The sequence below is a fragment of the Drosophila navojoa genome, chromosome 2 (assembly GCF_054131105.1).
Source record: "Drosophila navojoa isolate 15081-1374.11 chromosome 2, UAZ_NAV_1.0, whole genome shotgun sequence".
Taxonomy (NCBI): Eukaryota; Metazoa; Arthropoda; class Insecta; order Diptera; family Drosophilidae; genus Drosophila; species Drosophila navojoa.
In genome coordinates, this window is record NC_142890.1 from 27,034,836 (window position 1) to 27,053,229 (window position 18,394).

At 38.6% G+C, this 18,394-nt stretch overlaps 1 protein-coding gene and 1 long non-coding RNA gene across 2 annotated transcripts in view; both read left to right on the forward strand.

The window, feature by feature from the left end:
• LOC108658917 (uncharacterized) overlaps positions 1-15,099 on the forward strand; it is a 43,820-nt gene extending 28,721 nt beyond the window's left edge. Inside the window, exon 2 of the long non-coding RNA XR_016197682.1 lies at positions 14,779-15,099. This is a non-coding gene — a long non-coding RNA (uncharacterized LOC108658917). The remainder of the gene's footprint in view (positions 1-14,778) is intronic.
• A 2,252-nt stretch (positions 15,100-17,351) lies between these two features.
• Nlg3 (Neuroligin 3) overlaps positions 17,352-18,394 on the forward strand; it is a 43,715-nt gene continuing 42,672 nt past the window's right edge. The window contains exon 1 of the mRNA XM_018111564.3: positions 17,352-18,307. Coding sequence (XP_017967053.1) covers positions 17,544-18,307 — 764 coding nt within the window. The 5' untranslated portion in view covers positions 17,352-17,543. The remainder of the gene's footprint in view (positions 18,308-18,394) is intronic.

Consider the following 18,394-nt stretch of genomic DNA (forward strand, 5'->3'; position numbering starts at 1 on the left):
TTTTATTTTAGTTCATTTATAAATTTTAAGTGAAGCAAATTATTTTCAATATTTCACAAATACATATATTATTACTATATACAGCTTTTCACATACAAAAATCAAACATTTTCAAACGCACTTTCCAGCTAAAAAGAATATTTTCTATATATTGAATATATGTCGGGTGATCCTTACAATGAATGAGATATTTAAGGCTCTGTTTTATTATATAAGATTTAACCAGACTTAGAACGGCGAATTCTGTATGACCTCCCCTCTTTTTATATAAAGAATTATCCACTTCTCTCTCGAGCCATCGCTATGTTAGTGCCACGTTCGGTTCTTTTTCGAAGACATGTGTATATATATATTACGTATACGCAATGTTCACCAATAAGCTATATAAATAAATTCAATGGTAAATTAAAAAGTTTTAATCATTTGGCTATTCTACCATTAATATGAACATGGAGAAGAAGCTCACACACATGCATACAGCCGTACCCACGCACACGCATACGTTTAAGCCGAATGATTAAGCCAAACCCAAGGATGTGATTACTTTTGCTCGAATGCTGTACGCAAATGTCGCAGTCAAATGGGTTTCGATGGCTTTGGTTTCGGTTTGGCATTGCGATAAACCCCATAAACAACATGCTCAGCCGGCTTATATATTGTCCAAAACACATTGACAAATACGCACGTATGCACACATACATCAATCTGAGAGCCAACCGCACATTGAAACCACCTTTTACTGAGCGTGGGTTGATGGTTGGCTGGCATGGCTGGATAGGTGGGGTTGGGTGGGTGGTTGGTTGATGTGATGCCACTCTTACAGTTTACAACACATTTTAATGAGTTCTTCTATTCGCTGGCTGCGGCTGGCATTAAAAGGGAAACCCATCTGTGGGTGCTATAGCCGACCATAATTTGCTTTTGTTTGGCTTTCGAGTTGTTTGCATCTCGCATTGGTTTTAGTTGTTGCTGTGCGTTTTTCTTTTTTACTATTTTTTGGTTTGTTTTGCAATGTGGCTTTTGGACACTTTTTCGATTTTGTTTGTTTTGCGGGCGATAAGTGGTCGTGCCCATTGTCTGTGCATGTACATAAACCTAATAAAAGGCAACACTAAAAACTGAAAACAACACTGGAATTGGCTGGTTAAATGGTCTGAAATATTGTCAGAGCGACAGGAAAAATGAGGCGGATGGAATTAGCTGCAATTGAATCGTATATGTATATATTCGTTTGTGTGAGTGTGGCATAAACTTCAAAGAGCTGCCACAATACGAGTCCTGTCAAAAGACTCGACTGCAGCCGCAGGCTCACCGACTGTGTGCAATTGCTATTACTTAGTCATATGGCATATATACACAGACACACACACACACACACACACACATACGTGACGAATCCCAGCCAATTGGTTGGTGTGAGAACCAATTTGCAACTATTAAATGCGCGCCAGCAACAGAAGCAGAAGCTGAAGCTGAAGCAGAAACTGAAACAGCACAAACAAAGGCCATGCTGAAATGTTGCCAACTTTTGTGATTTCGCCTGTGAATGTGCCAATCTTAGACACTCGAGCCTCCAACTCACAGTCGCTCAGAGGCCAGAATGTGAATACGAATGTGAATCTAAAACTGAACCATCGTCGAGTTGCTGTAAGAGGAGAGGAGGTGGAAACTGAGCTACAAATTGCAGCACTTGTATCAAGATAAAGTCAAAAACAGGCAAAAAGTCAACGGCTGGCAGTTCGTGCAGCATATTTGAAAGGAGCACAGGGCACAGACACTCACACACACATATGTATGTAGCATATGTATACAGCCACCCCTGCTCATTCCCAGTAAAGCATTTGCATAGCTTCGGCTTCGGCTCCGGCTTTGCCTGTCTCAGGTTAAAGCTCAGCTGTATTTCCCTTCTCACTCTGTCTAAAGACCTGCTCTATGCCCCGTTCCCTCTCACTCGCTCTCGCTCCCTCACTCTATTGTGGCTTTGTTTGGCTTTGTTACTCGTTTGCCCTCAGGTTTTCATGTGCTCAGCTATATTGAAATGCTCGGATTTGAGCCGACACTCGATATGGCACGTAGTGCTTAAAGACAATAAGAGCTAAATGCTGAATTCCTGACATAGTTAAGCCAACAGCAACGAGAGCATCAATAGCACTCGCATATTTGGGCTGGGCTTTGACTACAGCTGCGCTACAAGATCAACAGAATCCTTAAATACAATTAAATATATGAATTTGCAAAATCAGTTATTAATCCAAACCTTAGCAAAGAATTACAACTAAATTTAATACGATTTAAACTTAATTTATAAAATTATTTTGTTTATTCCCATAACTTTTGGCCTATTAAATCTAAATAAGCTGAAAAAAGAAAAAAAATAGAATATATAATAATGTTTAAATTAACATATTCTACATTTAACATACATAAATTGTTACCAAAGTCTGCCAACCGCTGAAAAGTTAGTGTTCGTTGCGTATACGCCGTGTTTCCCTTTGGCTTGTTTGGGCTAAAATGTTTGTTGGCTATGAAACTAATTAAAATATGCACAACTTGCCAAAATACTTAAAAGCAACACATGCGGGTGCACACAAAATTCCGCCTCTCTCTCGCTCTCTTTCTCTCTCGCTCTCTCTCTCTCGCTCTCTTTCTGTATGTATTGTGTTCAGCTGTTTGTTTGCGGGCCAGGTAAACGCAGCTCATGCAGTTTTTTGCAATTTTCCACTTAGTAGGTTTTTTCGCTGAGCCTTACTTCGCGTTCTTTGTTATATAAAACTCTTTTATTTATGCGCTTGCCCAGCCAAACCAAAATGTTGCGCCAAAATTTAAACAGCTTGGCTATGGCTCAGATATAATTTATGTATGTCTTACTCTTATAGTCTGTTCTTTTTAATACTGGCTCAAGCTAGAGCGTATTTATGGATACGACTTTCTGCAAGAATGAATAATTCACATCCAGTACGCCAGCTAAAAAGTAAATATTTGAAATTTGGGAGAAATACTGTATTTCATTTGGGCTAAGTAGAAAAATTTATTTGTATTAAACAATTTCATGTTCTTTTCTGTATCGTGTTTTATTATTTAAGAATACGTTTTTGTGAAATTTTTCGCTTGCTTTTAGGTACTCTCGCGTTGGCAGAGACTCTTACGCTTTATCCTTATGTAAAACATCCTGCATAAACTTCGCATAAATTTCTTTAAGAACTAAAAAACAAATCTTTTTAATTGTTCTGCACGGCACAGCAAAAAGTTGAGCGCCAATTTGTTGCACAAGTTTTTGGCTTTTACTACTACTCGCGCTATGATCTCTGCCCTTTGTCCCTGCCTCGGCTTCCCCCACTCTGACTCTGGCTGCCTTTGTTTTGCCCTCTTCCTCGCTGGCACGAAGGCAAACAAGAAAATTAGTTAAAAACTTTGGCAAAAACAACGCTCAACTTTCGGCTTCGCTGTGTTTAGCAAAAAGCACGGCGCAGACCAACAAAAAAATGTTTATCAACTTTTACCTAGGCAGCAATATTATAGTAAAACCTGTACAAAATAAATATATGCATATATCTGTATGTATATTTAAATTAATGTATATGTGTTTAATTTGTCTAGCAATGTAATGGCCAAATATAATGCACGCAATGGCAAACAATTAAAACAAATATTTTTCGTTTCTTGCCTTTGTGCCTACAATGAAAATGGAAGAGAAAAATAAAATTTCAATGCCACTGGCAACGCATTTAAGCTTTGTTGATAAAACAGAAAAATATTAAATTCGCTGAAAAATTTCTAATTTATACAAAACATACTAACGTTATTAAAGTAAATGAAAAAAAAAAAATATTCAAAAATTGTGTAAACTCCTATTATCGTTTAATAAATGCCCTGAGCAATATTTTTAAGCATACCACAATAACTAACTTGTAAACTGATAGAAAGGCTTTAATTTAACTTTTCTATAACAAGTTACAGGGAAAATAAAAACAAAAATAATAATAATAAAAAGTGTAATGAAAAAGTAGAAAAGTATAAAAATCGTTTATGGGCATGGGACTTCTTCTTCTACCAGTTACACATGAACAACTTAACTAAAGCAATACACCATATTTTTCGTTTTTAATTTGATCAGAATATAAAAAATAACTAAATAAATAGAAACATGATAAGTATAAATAGAAACAATGCAGTACTACTATATTACTTTTAGTAGCTTCTAAGTAATTTCCAAGCGGGTTGCATGGTGCCCATAAGATTGTGTATATGCACATACGATCATGTCATGTTATATTTGCTTTTCCACTACACTTAAACTCTTATAATAATTCATTATTGTTGCTGGGAGGAAACGCGCAGAGTTCGTGTTGCCCACAGCTGTTTTGTATAAGCTCTGGCTTAATCGGTTTAGTTTGAGCTGTCGTGTCACGCACGCAAAACACACACACAACATGCAGCCATTTTAGTTGGGTCTTTTGTATATGAGCAGCCGGAAATGGGAAGTAATTAAATTTTAAACGCAGCTGCCAACTGCCAATAATTTAATTGAATGTGGCAATTGAGCTGCCGCGCCGCTGGTTATTGGCCAGCCAGTAATTAAAGTCAAGCCAACAGCTACAAAGAGACTAATACTACTCGACGAGATGGGCAGGCGCAGATCGGTGGGCGAGCGGGGGGACGGTAGGCAGCAATTGTTTGGGGAGGCTGCTCAAATTAAGCCAAAACATTTGAGCCAACTTCAGTCTATGCGTGTGCCCGCATCGCCCGCTGCCTGTCAAGGCAGCTTGCCACTTGACGCCTAATGACCAGTTTAATGGGGGTGCTTGATGCCAGGGGATGTCCAAAGCCAGCCACCCGTCCGCCCTGCCCCACTCTTCTCCATCCCCGTTAATGTCCAGAACGTTTTCCAGTGAAATGGCCCAAACAAAAGGCGGCCGGCTGTCGATTACCTTTGTTTGGGGCCCGTTAATTAAGTTTTGGGGGCGAGCGCAACGCTGGCAAAATGTTATGGCCAAGTTTTCTATTACCGACTCGAGCACACGCACCTTAATGAGCCACGTAGGCGTATGAGTAACGCACAAATTGCCTGCCCCAAGAGCGTTGCGCTCTGCCCTGCTCTGCTCTACTCTTCTACGCCGACTACCCCAACAACGTATGCGCAATTGCCACAGAAATGAAACTCGAGCAAACGCAAGAAACAGGCCTCATCCGTATCCGACTTCAAATGTTGGCTGAAACAATGCGCGAGCATGCGACAAATTTGCTGGCAATCAGTTTGGCCTCCCATTAATTTATATATATATTAATATGTACGTGTGTGTATGTGTTCTTTTTTCGCTCTGCTCAACTTTCACTTGGGTGCAAAACTTTTTGCACACGAGCCTCAAAAACTGAAATCGAAAATTGTTTACCAAGCGAAGCGCTTAGCTAAATGTCTTCCGTGCCAGTTCTCTGATTCTCCAGCTCACCTCCGCTGGGAGGAAGTACTTGACATGCGAATGTGTCTGCGTAAGTGGGTATATGTGTGTGAGTGTGCTTGTGTGTATGTGTTGTCCTGAACCAGGGCAGGTGCAGTGGTTGTTTGGCCATAAAAAGCAACGACAAGTGCAAATGCTACAAGCAACAACAGAGAGGGATGCCAGGCCCCCAATGCTAAAACTGAACTCCCCAAATTCAATCCCAGCGTCGACTCCGCATCCGAGCCAGTCCCAGTCCCAGTCCCAGCTGCCGTTGCTGGTATTTACATGCAGACAATATGAAGCAGCTAGTATATGTTTATAACATCCGCAAATTGTTGAAGATAACAATTATTGTGCATTGAGAGCAAAGGCAAACACAGCAGAGCCAGCTGCCACAGAGCGTATCGAGTCGTGTACTCGACTGTTGCCGGCTTGTTAGACTTGTGGTACAGTCGGAAATGGTAGTTTACGGAAACACACACACTCACATACACACACGCACGGCAGAAGAGAGTGGGAGACCTACGGAAAAGCCAAGTCCAAATAGGATCGAGATGTGCCATTAGATTCCAGCTTTAGTTTTGCGGTTGAGCACTTAAAAAAAGTTGTAAATTGACATGACTCGGGGCATTAACAAAGCTTTTCAGAACATCGCATTTCGTGTATTTGTGAAAGGAGCACAGGTGTGGCTCATTAGGGCAATCAATTATGTTGTCAAAGGTGATGTTTGCGTGAATATTAAAGCAGATGAAATAATGGAAATATATGTATATGCACTTAAGTTATTTAAAAATCTTCAGCTTCTTGTAAAGCTAATTAGAAAATTTGGATAAAAATTACAATATGTGTAACACACTTTAAGATATTCAAGAAATATACAAGGAAAAACGAATAAATATTCAAAATATACCAGAAATAAACAAATAAATACAAATAATATTACAAAATATATGTATATAGGCCCTGATTAACACTGGACCTTAAAGCGATTGTAACATACATAATAATAAATTACATAAATACATACATAAAACTCATTAATTATGATTAGCATCTGTAATTGCTTTCCTGTCTTCTTGATAAAACAAGATAATCATGTTGAAATGATCCGGAAGGTTCTTCTGCAGTGGTAAGAAAGCTCGTGTAAGGCTCGTTCCGAATTGTAAAATCAGTGCCTTAATAATCTGAAAATTATGAATAAAATTGTATTATCACACCCAAGTCTAATGATGTGTAACATTTATTTTCATGATTTTTTTTTATTATATACGATTTATTTTAAGCCTAATTTCCCAAACACAAACCTTTTAATTTTAATTGAAATGTGAAAGTGCTTAAAATGTTTATTTTTTTTCTCACAAATTTATTATTATTCGAATATCAACTGGGCACGTAAGTGTTTGCCTATAATTTCAATAAGCCATAAACAAGAGGGCCGTCGATGCCTTTATGATTATTGTTGTGTGTGCCAACTACTTAGCTGGCTGGCCTTGGCCTAAGTATTACATAACTCTGTCAAGCCTTGACCCTTTATGGCTCTTCTGGCTATTGTTCAAGCATTTCGTAAGTCTTCATTTGCTTTTGCATATTTATAAGGCCACAATGGAATCCTTCGCAAAGGACACACACAAAAAGTAAACGTTGTAGCATTTGTATTGGCCAAGCGAGCAGAAACAAAGCCAAAAGCGAAACTCGTACGCCCAAATGACAGTCGGAATAGACTTGAGCATACACACACACATACACACGCACACAGACACACATCGCATATCGCAGCAACGCCCTCATTGAGTAAACATTGAGTCAACACTTCCGCTACGATAACATCAACATGGCGCCAACATTATATAGGGCCACAACGACGGCCAAAATAGATAAACCGGCCAAGATAAGGACGGAGAGATGGCGGATGAGACGGCGAGCGCGCAATCGAAATGCTTAACTCTTGGCCAGCAATTTTTACCCAATAAATTATTTTATCTATCCAGACAGAATATACCCGCAGCAGGAGTAGCAGGAGTAGCAGCAGAAGCAGACGTTGAATGCCACGTGGCATAAAATGAAATTAGAAGCACATCAGCATGCCGCGGCGACTGTTTATGAAAATGTCATTAAAATGGTCGGCAATAATAATACCCGATCCGCCTGCACCTCTACCCCTCGAATGTCTAAAACCCACTAAGAGCAAAAACTAAAATAAAACCAAGCCCGCACAAAGGAAAATTAATTAAGAGAGCTAAAGGAATGCTCGTGTGTGGGTGTGCGGGTATCTTGTGTGTGGGTGTTGAATGTGCGTGTCTGTGTGTGTTTATTTCGGAAATTGATATTCATTTGCAATTGTCATAGTATTTGTTTTGCCTCATATTATGTAGATATGCCCCGCAGACATGAGCCAAAGTATCTGAGAGTGAGATTTGTAGTGTGCCTCAAGCGATTCGCTTACCAAGATTTCTAGGAAATTCGACCCAATTTAGTTCTCTTGAGTAGCAAAATATCATAAAAAGTAGACAGCTAAAACTTCTGCGTGCAATAAAGAAAATCTAATTTATAAATCCGGAATGAGATGACCTTAGAAATAGCGTTTGCGGTTCCAAAAGCTGGAAATTTCTCAAACGAGTATATATTTAGTTTAGTTTAAGATGAAAATAGGAATGAAAATATTAATGATATATTGATCATTTGGAAAATATTGCTAGGAGCACTTAGCTTAGAATAAAAATGTTTAATTTAATACATAATTAAAATGCATAAATAATAATATTAAATAATAATAATCTGTAATTTTTATCATTATTATTAGTATTTATAAACTACTATTACATTTCTTAATTTATAGAGAAAGGGAGAGATGGATTTCAATAGAAATGTATATACTAAATAAATATATGCAAATATTTCTTCTTTGATCTTTTGTTGTTATAAAGCTCTGATTAATTTGATATTAATGGAGAAGAGAGTAGAAACGTTTTCCTATTATGGAGTTTAGCATACAAACGAATATCTGTACGTTAATCTGACATCCGCAAGCTTGAATCAGTGCCGCAAATGGCTCAGCTATTGTCTAGGGTATTCTCACAGCGACACAGATTTCCATCATTGATTTCTATTTCTATTTCAATTTCTATTTCTTTTCCTTTGTGCGATTGCTTCAAATGTATCTGGTCCTTGTGTGTGTGCTCGTGTCCTGTTTGCTCTAGTGCTCGTCGTGTCGCTTTTCGATGCCGTTCGACATTCTAATTTGAGTTTCTCTTATCTATTTGGCAGCCATTCGCCTTTTATGTATTGTTGTAATGAGGCTTTAATATCATTATTTGAGCATTCGCTGGCGACAGCCGGAGGCAAATGATTCTCTGCCATTCGTATGTGTATGTGTATGTGTTTGTATAGGACTGCTCCACATAATGAATTCAATTTGTGCGCTGCCAAAAATTGCAAGAAAAGGCAGAGTTAGAGGGAGCGTGGAAAAGAAGGAGAGAGGGCGCAACTCAATATAAAAACTGTTGTTGGTGTTGGGCAAATTATTTGCCAATATTAAGCGATAATTTATTTCAGCATTCGCTTTTAAAATTTGTTAGCCGCGAGCGCACAATTTATGCCGGGCTGTCTGGTATGCACACACACACACACAAACACACACACAATCTAACACACACATGCTTTGGCATGCACATACATGCAAAATCACAGGAAAATTAATTTTCGTTACATTCGCTTTCGCACAATCACAGGCTCAATTGTGCGCGAAATTTATTGCTCAGCTAATGTTTGGCCCAAGGATAAAATGGTGAGCGCCTATCGAATTGAAGTTTTGCATAAATTATGCCCAGATACAAGAGTCTGATTAAATTTGAATTGCGTTAAACACACACACACACACGCATACACACAGGCAGAGTCGAAATTTATATGCAAAATGTAAAATTTGAAGCAAAACTAATGAGTGCCAATTAAATTTAGTTGACCAAGAAATTGCCGCAGTGCAGTTGAGTTAACAAGAAAATTGTTCGATTTACTCCAAGTGCGCTCTGCTAGAAGGAATCCGAGTCACTTTAACTTAATATAATCAACTGATTTACTGATGAACTTCGCTTATGGGACACTCAACTAAATCAATTTACATTTTATGGATTAAGATCTAAATCATTTTAATTTGGACGTTATTTTTGCAGGTAATTAAGGCAAAAGCAAAATAAATCTAGGCTAAGTTTGATTGAATTTGATGTAAAGTTTAGTCCAAACACTTTATTATTACAATATTCAAAAAAAATTATATATTTGTCATTTAAGTTTTTCTTTAGGGCAGAAACTAAGATCTAATTATTAATTTTCGTCATGTTATGTTTGTAAATCTATACATGATTAAAATGCCTTGGCAACATAATTTTGTATTTTAATATAGAAGTACTCAGATAAACCAATAATTGCTAAAAAGAGCATAAACTTTTATCTAAAATGTATTTCTAGTGTGAATATTTTAATAACAAATATTTCATCAATTGTTTATTTATTTTTGTGATTTTTTTTATCATATTTCAACAAACATTAGCAATATTTCTTATGTTTTATTTCATAGCTCGACATAACACTCCTCTGAATTAATACAATTTCGCTTTTGTATTTTATATACAAGCTTAGAGTATTATAATTTCAACGTTCATGCTTTTAGCAGATATTACACTTAAACACGATGGTTAAATAATTGGTAAAATCGCTCAGAGCCCTCGGCTGTCAGACTCGCGTTTCTCCTCCTTCAGTTTGTGTTGCTGATGATTTTAATGCCTTGACGGCTATTGTGGGGCTCCATTGTTTTGTTCTGCTGACTACTTAAAAAATGAAATGATGGCAACTTGCAGCGTGCTGCAGGCAGATGCAGATGCAGATGCCGCAGAGCGCAGCCTTTTATTGCGCTCGCATAAATAATACATATATATACTCGTATATGTTTAACTGAAAGGCAGTAAGCTGCTGAAGACTTAAAACAAAGGAAAATAAAGAATATGAAAAAATAATGCAAAAATTAAGAAAAGCATGCGGAAAAAAGCGGGCGAAAAGGGCAAAGCATAATAATTATAAGCCATTGTTGGCAGGCACTGACTGAAGGAGTGGAGCAGAGAGCAGAGAGCAGGGCGTAAAGCGGGTGAGCCCTTCAGTTGAAGTCAAGCAGCAGACGCCATAAAGAGCGAAAAATGTTTAAATAATTTTATCAAGCGTCTGCGACATGCAAAGTGCATTTAAACTAGTTATAAAGTCGCATTATTTGCCATCAAATTCAATGCTCGATGCGAAAGTTTTCCCTCAATCTCTCTCTGCTCCACTCACTCGCTCGCTGGCTGTTGGCGCGCGTTTTTCCACTGCATTTTTCTTACGCACAAATTTCAGAAATTTTTACATAAATCTGCATGAAAAATGACATGCTCCGGGGATGCGATGCAATAAGAAAGTATACTCTGCTGTTATCAAACCATTTCTTGACTCCCTGGAAAAACTATAATTTTCCGGCATTTGTTTTATGGCATTTAAATGCTGAACGAAAATTATATAGTTCTTGTTGCAGCTGTTGGCTGGTGGGGAGCAGAAGGGAGTAAGACTTTTATTTACTTGGCAAAGTTATGCATTCTTTGTGGTTTGCTTTTTGTGGCAAAATAAATAAGTAAATAAAATAGAATTCTGGAAAACGAATTTTAGCCAGAGATTCTATGAAAAATGTAAAATCAACAAGAAAAATATGTTATCCAAAGAGAAAATAGAAAAGCAAATAGATTACGGCTATGTATGTATCCAGAGTATTTACCAAATTTTATGAAGACATTTTGCAAAGTGTGTTACACGGATGAAAAAACAGATTGGCCACGCATGAGTACAAATTCATATATAAACAGAACTTAAGATATGAATGGAATGTATTCTACGAAGCCATAGCCGAAGCATGCAAACGAAAGTAATAAATATGCTTAAATTTATATTTTCCCTTGTCCTTTTAAAGGTTAACATCTTTAATGAACTTAATAAATTATATAATGACAAATTACTAAAATATATAAAAACAGCACCAGTTATACCAAGCATTAGAAGTTAATTTTATTGAGATAAATTTCAAGAATACTCGATAGTGTTCTATTAAAATAAAATTTGAATTAATGATATATGAATAAATAAATCAGTTTAAAAATATTTTGAGACTAGGCAACATTAGAACACTAGAATAAAATACACAAATTATGTTTTATAAAATTAGTTAACTGCAATTATAAAATACGATACAAAAACAAATATTTCCAACTAAATCTTTAGTTTTAGTACTCAAAAATAAATGTGCTTAAGTAATATTAAATATTTGTATATTTGACACGCTGTTTTCAGCATTCTGTTTCTCTGCTCATTTATGTAAGCTTTGCAATCAATAGTCTTCAGCACAAACAACATATTAATTTACGTTTTGCTCATTTCTATAGTCATTTCACATCCAATTTCGCCCATACGCTGCACAATTTATTCCATTCAAAGATTTTTGCGCAATGCAAAGAAACTTGCCTTTGCACGAAAACTGATTAAATGTTTCGACAAATAATAATCTATATGTATATACACATAGATATGTATATGTATATGATCGTGTGTGTTTGCCAGATGCCTATCCATCGATACGAAGCAATTCAATTCAAGCTTTTGTGTTCGCCTTTGCTGCAAGAGATTGAGGAGAAATATATGAAATATTACGTATACGCAGCATGCGCGCCAAGGCAACAACATGTTAAGTTTATCATGCTTTGCTTTTATCAGCCAACATTAATATCTATGCATGTTGTGTCTGCGTCTATATGTGTTTGTGTGTGTGTGTGTGTGTATGTATGTATGTATTCTGTGTGTATTCCTTCTATGATAAATGCGCATTGTGTTCGTTTGTATTCGCATTTGTTGTTGTTGTATCTGCTGTAGCCTCTGGCAAAGTTGCTTTTTTCGTATGCTCTACATATTTTCAACGTTTATTTGGTTGCGGTTGCAACATTTCCTCGGCTGTTGGGCGTGGCACATTACAGCTGCATGCCAAACAATTCATAGCTGCCTGATAGACGCTGCCTCTGCCTCTGCAATGAATTATGCTCATGCAACGCATTCATTATGCTGCGTTCCTGTATGCATCCCGGATCTGTTTATATCTCTATATTCGTTTTTACTGAATATTTTGCAACACCGTTTTATAATGTAACCACGAATCATCGCGCACTGTGAGATGTGCGCTATCTGGTCTTAGAAGAAATCCACTTTGAGCTTTATCAACAGACGATGCTCGGCATCCTTGAGCACCCCTCACCTACTAATTGCCATTTCGCCTTTGCTGCCGCGCACTTTTCTTAATTTAGTTGTGCTACTTAAGCAGTTTAATGCCACGTCGGCATTCGGCGGCCTCTAAAGACAAATTAATGACCCACGGTCGCACAATTGCGACCGCGCTGCGTATCCTGTCTGCGATCCTGGCGCCTGAATTTATGGCGGCAAAGGCTTCGCGACCAAGCACGGAAATTGCCAAGGAATTGCGAGCCACAATTAAACGTCTTTAGATGATGTTGTTGTTGTTGTTGTTGTTGCTTCTGCAACTTTCATCTTGTCGCGTCGTGTTCTGTGTGCTTATCGCGTTTTGATTTTTAATTAAAGCCCAAGCCAAATGTATTTCGCGAAATGGAATTTGCTTTATACGCCCTTAAATTGGGCGCACAAACAAATGCTAAATCCAATTATCTTTTTGGCCCGGCGCACAAATTACACGGCCAAAACACAGCGACTAACCAATTGATAAAAATCACTCTGAATGCGAATTAGAATGCAAATGCCGTATGCGAATGCTGAATACGAATACCCAAATACCTTGTTTATTCCCCAAGTTTTACTTCAAACTTGAACTTTCTGACAACTTTGTGTTGCGTTTCCTCGTTACGCAGCAGCAAATCGCTTAAATAGAATCAAATAAATGCAAAAAAGCCTTTTAAATGTGTAATTTGGCAAAGTTAACTCGTTGGGAAAAAAAAAGAAAGATAACCAAATATTCGATAAGCATGTTGCTTTGTAAACGCAATTTATAGATACCTATTTAATTACTTAATCAGGTAAGGGACTTATAATCATTCATAAATAAAATTCTATAAATATTTATTTAAAAAAAAAAAAATAAATAAATAATTAAAATTGGATTACTCAAAGCTCAAATAAAAACTTCAAAGTATAAAAATTCGAAAGCCGCGTCAGTTTACTATAAGCTGCCACAGAATTGTCATCGTAACTCATTTACAATAACCAAATAACCCCACCTTCGGAAGGGGCAAACAGTGCGTATGACTTACAATGTTTGCATGCTGTAAGCAGTAAGCCGACCAAGAAAGAAATAAAGAGAGAGAGAGAGAGAGAAGGGTACAGAGACAGACAGACTGTTGCTGTGATGTAATCTGCCCCCAACTGAGCCACGCACTTCATGATTCCTTCGCTTTTGTTGTTGTTATTTAAGGAAAAGTATTCAATGAAAGAGCGAGAGAGAGAGAGAGAGAGAAAGAGAGAGAGAGAGAGAGGGGTGTGGTGTGGTATTTATTTACTTATGCGACTACGCATTTAAATGCCAAGCTATTTTGGCCCGCAGTAGCGAGCATTCATTCGTTATTTGCATAAATAAATTAAAAAGCAACTCGCGCATTTGCAACGCCCACTGTTTGGCTAACAGCTCAATTTCCACGAAAACAATTAATTCAACTAACTGGGACTCTGACTCCGCCTATTAAAGACGCTGCTAATGATGTGCACAATGATTTGCGTACTCTCTCGTCCGCATTATAATTGAAAAGTTTACGCAACGACTTAAGATGACTCGCAATCGAGAATTATTTTGAGTGGAACTTGCATAAAGACTTAATTCAAGTTACTAGAATTTATTTCTTAATAACATGAAATTCCATAATATAGGATAAATAAGCATTATAAATGTAGCTCAAGCCAATAGAAATTAAAGTATGCTCTATCCTTGCTTATCCAACCCGCCTGCTTTAATATCGTTTTCTTTGCCTCCTTACTTTTCTTTTCCCGCGCTTACAATCTCTCACTCTTCCCTTCACCGTGGCTAATCGCTCACTTTCTAGGTGTCGATGCACCCTAGAAGAGTATATATCTGTAATCAAATTCGCAAATTCCTTGAAGTCATTAGCAAGTCCGTAAGTTGAGTAAATTGTTTGTGCACGGGTCGGCTACTTAATATGCATTTAAATAGAGCGTGCTTTATACGCGCCACTTAATTAATCATAGCTCAAGTATCATAAGCAGACACTCACACCCTCCCCCTCTGTTTCTATCTCTTTTGCAGGCATGCGAGGCGCCAGCTGCTCGAGAAGCCAACGTCGGAGGCGTTGAGCACGTGAGAGCCCTGAAAAAATGTCCGCTTGCATGACAATTGTAGCGTGGAGGCATTCAGACAACGCAGCAGACAGCAGCGCCGTTGAGCGCAGCGTACGTGAAGTGTGTGCCAAGAACTTGGGGCAAGCAGCAGAACAACAACAGCAACAGCAACAGCAACAAGAACAACAGACGTGGCAAGGACGCTAAGCCATATGCAGCGCGCAGAGCAGGAGTCTTAGCACCTGCAGCAGCTCAACGCAGACAGAAGAGCAACGCACGGAATAGCTAAGTGAGTAGCCGAAAGCTATACCTAAGAGTATTTCCAAACCCAAAAATAACAGACAGGCCAGGGCATGTCGAGCTCGGCTATGAAAGGACATCAAGTGCATTACTGAGCCACAGCAGCCGAACAATGTTGAAAACTAACTGACTCAGGCACGCTGTATGAGAAAATGTTGCACGAAAAGAAAATTCTAAGCATAACCTCTTCTCGTAGCAGCGCACAATTCGCCAAGAGCAATTGGGAATACATATATTTGACATACATTCTAAAAGGGGCAAAATAGCTGAACATCAAAATTGGTTGACTAAAATATGCACTGCACAAATTTATAGAGAGAATAGGAAAGCATAGACAACGAAGCAAAGAATATCAAAAGTAGAATATCAAAAGCCAATTATAGTTTAATAGGATTAAAGCACAGGAAAAGAGCAAGTGGCTGCTCCTTGAGCAATTCAGCATCAGCTTTGCACAATCTTCACTTGCACGCAAATCCAAGCATCGAACTCAAATATTTGAGCCATTAACCTAATGACCTTCTCTAGCCGATGCTGTTAGCCATGCTTAAAGCCCCGCCTACAGCCCACAAGCAGCTGCATCGGCCTCGTTGAGCTGCCTGACATGTCTGGCATATGTGAAATGCCAACTGTATTGTTGCTGTTCTTGTTGTTGTTGTGGTTGTAGAGGACGCCGAGAACAACAAGAAGGGCAAGGACACTACAGCAAGTGCAAACAAGGTGGCCACACACAAAAATAGAACAAGAAAAAAGACAATAAGAAAGAGATAGCAAGAAATGAATGCGAAAGGAATCACGCCTGCAAAGAGACAAGAGAGACTGGGAGAGAGCGAGAGAGATGGCAAAGGACAGCGTCGCCAGAAGCCAAGCTGGAGCTGATTGGGGCTTGTGCAAAGAGCTACTTCAATGAGGACTTTCAAATGCCATTGCAAACTCTTCTTTTCTCTATCTCTCGCTTTTTTTTGTGATGGGCGGACAAACCACGCCCAACAGGCTGCAGGGCTCACTTTGCATAGATTTAAAGAGTAAAGTCGAAACGGGTTGCATGAGCTCTAGAATTTGCGCATCTTCAATTGTAAATAGAATATTAAATTTTCAGACTGCGTTGAATATGAAAAATTGAATATGAAAAAATATTTTTCAACTTTTTATGGAACACATTAAATGTAGCCAGGCACTAGTTGAAATATTAAGGAATTCATTTTTTGCTGGAAAGTTATTAAATATTTGAAAATCTGACTTTTAATTAAGGACACTAAAAAAAAATACAAATAAATTTATTACCTCAAAATACGATTCAAAACAAGTAAGATGGCTCTAGTCGAGACTGCTAGACTAGGAGATACCCTGAACCCTCCAAGCTGATATTCTTATCATTTTGCACTTCTTTAATGCACACATATATACATACGTATGCATCCAGCCGCAAGCATAAGCCCGCGCTCTTCTAACTGCGCAGTAAGCAGCGACTGCGCTTCGGCTGCGCTGCAGTGTTGGCAATATTATGAGAATTTATTTGTTGAATAATTTAATTTCTAGACGTACGTATCTTAATGAAACTTTCAGAACGTAAAAAAAAATGTATGTACATTCCAAAGCAAAAGTCTCTAGTATTTGAAATGCGTTTTTTACAAATTGTGGGCGAAGGGGCGTAATGTAAATGCTTGTATTCAGCATATGTATATACACAGTAAATTTGAAGTCTCCAGGTCTAGAAGTGCTCAAATGAGGCTGAAAAAACAAGATCAATTTTTCGATTATACTCAATAAAAAAGTTATCGGATGATTTATCGAAAAAATAAAGCAAACTCGTACTGCGAGTATGCATGCCAAATTCCAGCTCTCTAGCTTTTGTATCTTCTGAGATGGACGCACTCATACAGACGGACGGACGGACGGGCGGACAGACAGACGGACAGGGCTAAATCGACTCAGCTCGTCGTCCTGATCAAGAATAAATATACTTTATGGGGTCTGCGATGATTCTTTCTAATAAAATGATTTTAAAAATTTAATAATTCTATATAATATGAATTAAATTTTAAATGTTATTAATTAGGAACAAAAATATTTTTAATTTTAGATCAGAGACTTGTCAACTGCAAAAACATATATGTCCTGTTAATAAATCTGTTAAGCTTCTTTGCCCTACAAAAAAAAATTGTAAACATAGATATACAGCTCGATATATTAATTATATTTTTTTTTTTCACTTTACAGTTCGCTTCAGCTGCCAAACACAAAAACTAGAAAAAGAGGAAAATTTACACAAAAAAACCCTTCAAAAAAAGAAAAACAAACAAGATTAAAACAAACAAAGAATTAAGGACACGCCACAAACAGTTGTTGCTGCGGTCAATTACAGCAACAGACAGCAGCAACTACTTTAACGACAGCAGCAACATTGCAACAACGCCATTTTGACCAATATTAATAATGAAAATGTTGCTGCTCTTGAAGCGACAACTGCCGCCAGCAGCAGCAGCAACTACAGCAAGCTCAACAACAACAACTACAGCAACAACAACAAGAACAGTGGCGAGAGCGCGAAGAAAACCATTAGGAGCTGAGCCTCAGCTGCTGTTGTTCCTGCTGCTGCTGCTGCTGGGCATTGCGTGTCGCAGCAGCAGCGGCGCTGGCATTAGCTACAGCACCAACAGCAACAGCAACAACAACTCGGCCAATCGCAGCATGCCAGCTGGAGGCAGCGGCGGCCTCGTACTGATTGGCTCCAGCAGCGTTGCGAGCAGCAGCATCGGATCCACAGCTAATGCGGCCACTGCCAGCGCTGTGCCCTCATTATCGCTCACTTCATCATCCTCGGCTGCGTCATCGTACGCCACCTCGACTAGCAGCAGCAGCACCAGCACTAGCAGCAGCAGCAGCAGCAGCAGCAGCAGCGGCAGCGGTAGCAGCAGTAGTAGTAGTTCATCATCGGCAAGCCGAAGCAGTCGACTAACAGGCAGCATCAACAATAACAACAACATAAATCATGATCAATTACCCGCACAGCTCTCATCGCGCATCATCCACACACGCAATGGCGCCATCTCGGGCGTAATTGTCCAATTAGATGGGCGGCATTTGGATCCGGTTGAGGCGTATCGCGGCATACCCTACGCCTCGCCGCCCGTCGGAAATTTACGTTTCATGCCGCCCGTCTCGGCGGCCATGTGGTCGGGTGTCAAAAAGGCGGACAGGTAAGTCAAGCCCAGAGTAGCTCCGGTTTCTACATTTTTAATGGCGATTCAGAACCAACCCAAGTTGCATGTGCGTGTGTGTGTGTG